Source organism: Littorina saxatilis, linkage group LG9 (genome assembly GCF_037325665.1).
Source record: "Littorina saxatilis isolate snail1 linkage group LG9, US_GU_Lsax_2.0, whole genome shotgun sequence".
Classification (NCBI taxonomy): domain Eukaryota; kingdom Metazoa; phylum Mollusca; class Gastropoda; order Littorinimorpha; family Littorinidae; genus Littorina; species Littorina saxatilis.
In genome coordinates this window covers 53,398,255-53,403,902 of record NC_090253.1, presented here as the reverse complement: position 1 = coordinate 53,403,902, position 5,648 = coordinate 53,398,255, and the positions used below count along the sequence as shown (strand labels likewise).

The 5,648-nt window shown below is 40.9% G+C and overlaps 1 protein-coding gene across 1 annotated transcript in view; it reads left to right on the top strand.

The window, feature by feature from the left end:
* The first annotated feature begins 2,146 nt into the window (after nucleotides 1-2,146).
* The window catches only part of LOC138976958 (heterogeneous nuclear ribonucleoproteins A1 homolog), a 14,377-nt gene continuing 10,875 nt past the window's right edge, over nucleotides 2,147-5,648 (top strand). The window contains exons 1-3 of the mRNA XM_070349851.1: nucleotides 2,147-2,211; nucleotides 3,330-3,428; nucleotides 5,281-5,334. Coding sequence (XP_070205952.1) covers nucleotides 3,347-3,428; nucleotides 5,281-5,334 — 136 coding nt within the window. The 5' untranslated portion in view covers nucleotides 2,147-2,211; nucleotides 3,330-3,346. The remainder of the gene's footprint in view (nucleotides 2,212-3,329; nucleotides 3,429-5,280; nucleotides 5,335-5,648) is intronic.

Here is a 5,648-nt window from a genome sequence, read left to right as displayed (position 1 = left end):
GGAACGGAAGCTAGAATAGATGTTTGGAATGTGGGTATGACAACTCAGTGTGTGAGAGCGCTACCGTTGCGTTACCGTTGTTATAAGTTCCTTTGACGACCCAAGCGTTCTGTTACCGATGGGTTATGGTTCCATTACCGTTCATTCTGATCGGGAGGGGAACGGCTAAAATTGTGAACATGCAGCCCAAACTCAACCGTCCATACCGACCCTACCGTTCAAAGTAGTTCCATTAACGATCATTTACGTTCCATTGCGGTTCCCTCCCGATCCCTCCCGTGCCCGCACCGTTCCTTTGTCGGTACGGGAACGGGACCTAGAACGGTTTTGTGGAATTGGGGTATAAGTTCTGAAGATTCACGTAAAATTGCGTCACTCAATTCAGATGAAACATGTTTACGTCATTCCTTTACTTGTTTCGTGGGGTCGTCTCTAAATCCGTGGCTCTCTCTTGGACAAGAAACATCAAAGTAAACACATGTTCAACATGGTATATCTTGTGAAACTGTTGTGTGAACGCATTTCACCTGTGGATATTCATCACGTCAGGTGAGTGATTGGCTTACCCAGGTCACGAGAATGCTTTGAGTGACAGGCATAATCAGGTAGGAGCGATCCAGTTTCCATTGCGGCTGTTCTGTCTAATTCGCGGGGTCGCTTTGACATTTCTTTTGGTCGAAATAGACGGTAATAAAACCGTTATTTTCCTATCTACAGCAAGGAATCGGTGAACCTACTGTCTTACTGCCAACAAAATACAGTGTGCTCGGATTCATTAGTCGACATATTGACTAAATGTATTAATTTCGCTATACGCGATCGACCTGTGCTCCTTCTTTGTTATTTCATTCATTAGAATCCCATTTAAGACACATCAACAAGTCGACGGGTTAGGTGTAATAGGGGAAGGTTGCCTTATATGGACCACTGCCTAATACGGACCACCTCCTGTTCTGACAAACTAACGGTGCTATAGCGCTCAAGACAATTCCATTCGCTGTATTCATCTTCTCTGGATAACTTGCACAAGTCAAAACACAGAAAGTTGCAGAAACACAAACCTCAAAACCGTTAGGCTTTTTCTTTTATTCACTTTTGGCAGCGTTCACTCTAAATTTGACGCCTACAACGGACTAGTTTCTGTCCACCGCCCAAGCTGTTATCACACAAAAATTGCTATGTATGACAGCTTAGACTGTATTTGTTACATTCTAGCAGTGTTTACCCCGAATTTCTACTGCAAACCAAAGCATGATAGTAAAATATCAAAATACGTGTGTGTGTCGCTTAATATGGACCAACTTCCACAAATCGAAGAAAATGAAAGCTAAAGGCTATTTTCAATAATTCATTAGAAACTTGGTAAAAATAACATATAACAATTAAGCCCTTGAGTTTTCCCAAAAAATATATAGCAAATAGTCTTCTTTTCGTGAAAAATGATAATTTCATAATTATGTTTTCACCCTGTTTTTGAGTTTCTTAAGTTTTCTGTTGTGCTTCCAATAATGTTCTCATCAACCCGAAATTGATAAATCTAAAGCATATTTGATTGTGTCTGACTTGTACACTAAATATTATTATGTTATTTTGAAGTATAGGGGGCTTTGTACAGTGAATCGTAAAGGCCTCTTCACTGGTCCTTATTAGACGCCGAGCCTCCTAGTATAGGCAAATTGTGACATTTTCTGTATTGATTTTAATCTTTGCTGAATGTCTATCAAAGTTCGTTCATTTTTTTTAGGCCTAACGGTTAACCTAAGAGAGAAGTTTTACCAAACACAAAATGAAACCTCGATGCAAGAAAACAAACTATAGTTGTCAACAAGAAACAAAAAATGGTCCATATTAGGCAACCTTCTACTACATGCAATACGTATACTTGACAGAGGACACGGAAACTAACAAACCAGCAAAACTATCGCCTTCGCTCTTTGTGAGCATTGACACATGAAGCCTGTCAAAGAGAACAGGTGAGTCTCAACAACTACTCCATCACACTTATATCATATCACCATCCCGATACTAGAATACATTGCTCTGGCGGATCAAAACAAAATGACGTCATTCACTGCGCTACGTCACAGAGACAAAGGTTTATATAAAAGGCCAGAGAGGACGAGTGTTTGTCGAGAGCACACCGATTTGAAGCCGTCGTTTCCATCAACCAAGGGATTTTTTCTTACAACTTTATCGCGAAGTCATACACAGGTACTATTTACATGATTTATTTGTAAGCTGCTATAATTTGTGCAACAAGTCGATCATGTCATTTAAACATGTTCCTACATTTCTACTGAACAGTTCGTCAGTATATCAGTTGACAAACTTCTGCAGAATGCCTGAATCCTTTTGTAATTTCAGACGAGAATGAACGAGGTTATGTTCACAGCGAACACAAGTTTGCTTAGACGACGGTTTTCTTAACGGAAACCTGACGGTTTTTGCAGGATGTTTTTCTTGCAGTCCTTTATTTATGAAGCTGAGAAGATAACCTAACTCTATGCAATTGTTTCATTTTCATCATTTCATTTCATTTCTCATGTTCATTACTTTATTGTCCCATCGCTGGGAAATTCGGGTCGCTTCCTCCCAGTGGAAAGCTATCAGCAACGGTGCCGGTGTCGCGCTACCCAGGTGTCTGCGTGTTTAGGTGTATTCAGCCACCTGCACTTATGGCAGAATGACCAAGGTCTTTTACGTGCCATTGTGATGACACGGGGGTGGGACATGGCTTCCGTCTCTGGGTCTGCACATAAAGTTGACCCGTGTCCGTCCCGGCCCGAATTCGAACCTGCGACCTTCCGATCACAAGTCCAGTGCTCTACCAACTGAGCTACCGGGCCCCCCATGTTGTTCTACATGCGGCATTAATGACTTAGATGTCTTCAAAAACAGTAACTTCAAGTGTGTGTTTATTCTTAAATTAAAGGATATTAAGACAAAACACGTCCAGTGGTTATGCTTTATTTCGTTGCCGATAGTCATTGGTTACAAAATTAACTTCCAAAATGGAAGAAAACAGAGAAAGGAAGAAGGAAAGAAGGTAAGAACTGAGAGATTTATACAAGAAAGACAGTAAGAACTGAGAGATGTATACATGAAAGAAAGTAAGAACTGAGAGATGTATACAAGAAAGACAGTAGCAAGAAAACAGACAGAAACAAGATGAAAGAATAAGAATAAGAAACTCAGACTTCAAGACTCAAGACTCAAAATGTTACTGTCCTTATAAAAACAAGGAAAATTGCCATCATGGCAAAGAAGACAGGGGGATTGATCGTCTTCCTCTCTTGTCAGAGTAAATCAAACTGCGTGTGATGTTACAGACACTATCCTGATCAACATGAACTTCACTCTTCTTCTTCTCTGCGTCCTCCCGGTCGTCATCAGCGGACAGTTCCGCAGGAGAGGAGGATACGGACACGGTAAGCTTGATTTTCGCTCCTTTAAAGCCCCCCTCTGCCTCACGTAAAACCCCTGTCACACTGGGGATGCGTCCTCACTGCGTTCCCGCGGTGTCCAAGAAAAATGAAGAACGCCGAGGTGCGCGCAGGAGGGACTCCTACAGCGCCGGAGCTACGCGGTGGCATCTTCATTTGGCGTGGGAGGGTCGCCAAGAACGCCATGCAACGGCGCGCACTTTGAGCATGCACAAAGTCCGCGCCGTCGCCCTGCGTTCTGATATATGCGAGTGGTAGGAACGCCGTAGAACGGCGTTCTTCATTTTTCTTGGACGCCGCGGGAACGCCGTGAGGACGCAGCCCTAGTGTGACAAGGGTTTAAACCATCAGTTTCTGGCCACGGACTCTGTCAGGCTTTTACACACAGTACAAACACGCTTTCGTTTAAATACGTACCGCTAGAAAACACCCTAGGTGTCCTCCATAAAAAGCGAGCATTTTTGCCACTAAATTGATCATGTACGAAACAAAGTGGGTGCCCCGGGGCCCCGATGGTATGGAAAGCCGTTTGGCTCATAACCATTACACGCGTAATAAAAAATAAATACACGCGTAATAAATGATTAATACGCGTGTAATAAATGATTAATGCGCGTGTAATTTATCTTTTTTCTTATGCTATGGAATAGCATAATGATTAAATACACGTGTAATAAATATTTCATACGCGTGTAAGAAATGATTATTACGCGTGTATTAATTATTTCTTACACGCGCATGAAATATTTATTACGCGTGTATTAAATATTTTTTACACGCGCATGAAATGATTATTACGCGTGTATTAATTATTTCTTACACGCGCATGAAATATTTATTACGCGTGTATTAAATATTTCTTACACGCGCATTAAATATTTATTACGCGTGTATTTAATCATTTCGTATGGAAAGCCGTTTGGCTCATAACCATTACACGCGTAATAAAAAATAAATACACGCGTAATAAATGATTAATACGCGTGTAATAAATGATTAATGCGCGTGTAATTTATCTTTTTTCTTATGCTATGGAATAGCATAATGATTAAATACACGCGTAATAAATATTTCATACGCGTGTAAGAAATGATTATTACGCGTGTATTAATTATTTCTTACACGCGCATGAAATATTTATTACACGCGTATTTAATCATTTCTTACACGGGTAAAAAATGATTATTACACGCGCATTAATCATTTATTACACGCGTATTAATCATTTATTACGCGTGTATTTATTTTTTATTTCGCGTGTAATGGTTATGAGCCAAACGGCTTTCCATACGATGGCTCAGGGGCTGAGTAAACCACGAGAACTGGTGTGTGGTTTACGCGTGCTCAACAGCAGTTCAAGTGGTCAGTAAGTGTCATTTAATGTTATTGAATGCTATGGTCAGTGTGTCTAATGAGCTTACTATTTCTGTTTTATTAAAAGATGTCATCGTTGTGTAAACCTTATGTGAGGCGTAGTGGGTCTTTAAATGAATATCACGCTGTACCTCAGAAGAGGAAACGGATACGGTAAGCTTGATTTTCACTCCTTTGAATAAGGAATATATGGAAACAACAATGTATTCTCTCCGGTAATACTCTCAAGAATAATCGATATAATGTGGTTGCAATTAAGTTTGCAGGACATTTTCGGAACAATACATCAACTTTCTGTGCAAAAAACACCACAGAGCCTTAACTTAACCACGTGTGCTAGCGGAGAAATGAACAAACATCACATCAATGTTTGCATATCATTTCAAGGATTATTTTCAGAAATTAGGAAGGGGGTGCGTAAGTACAATGCTTATTCTCATTGCTTTTGTTTTTGCTTTTATAGATTTTGAACGATCGAACGACAACTTCAGAGGAGGTCGCAGATTTGGATATGGAGGTAATGTGTGTGTGTGTGTGTGTGTGTGTGTGTGTGTGTGTGTGTGTGTGTGTGTGTGTGTGTGTGTGTGCGTGTGTGTGTGTGTGTGTTTGTGTGCGTGTGTTTGTGTGTGTCACTTTAAGCTTTGTGTGTGTTAGTTTGTTGGGGTGTGTGTGTGTGTGTGTGTGTGTGTGTGTGTGTGTGTGTGTGTGTGTGTGTGCGTGCGTGCGTGTATGTGTGCATGGGAGCATGCGTGCATGCGTTCGTGTGTGTGTGTGTGTGTATGTGTGTGTGTGTGTGTGTGTGTGTATGTGTGTGTATGTGTGTGTGTGTGT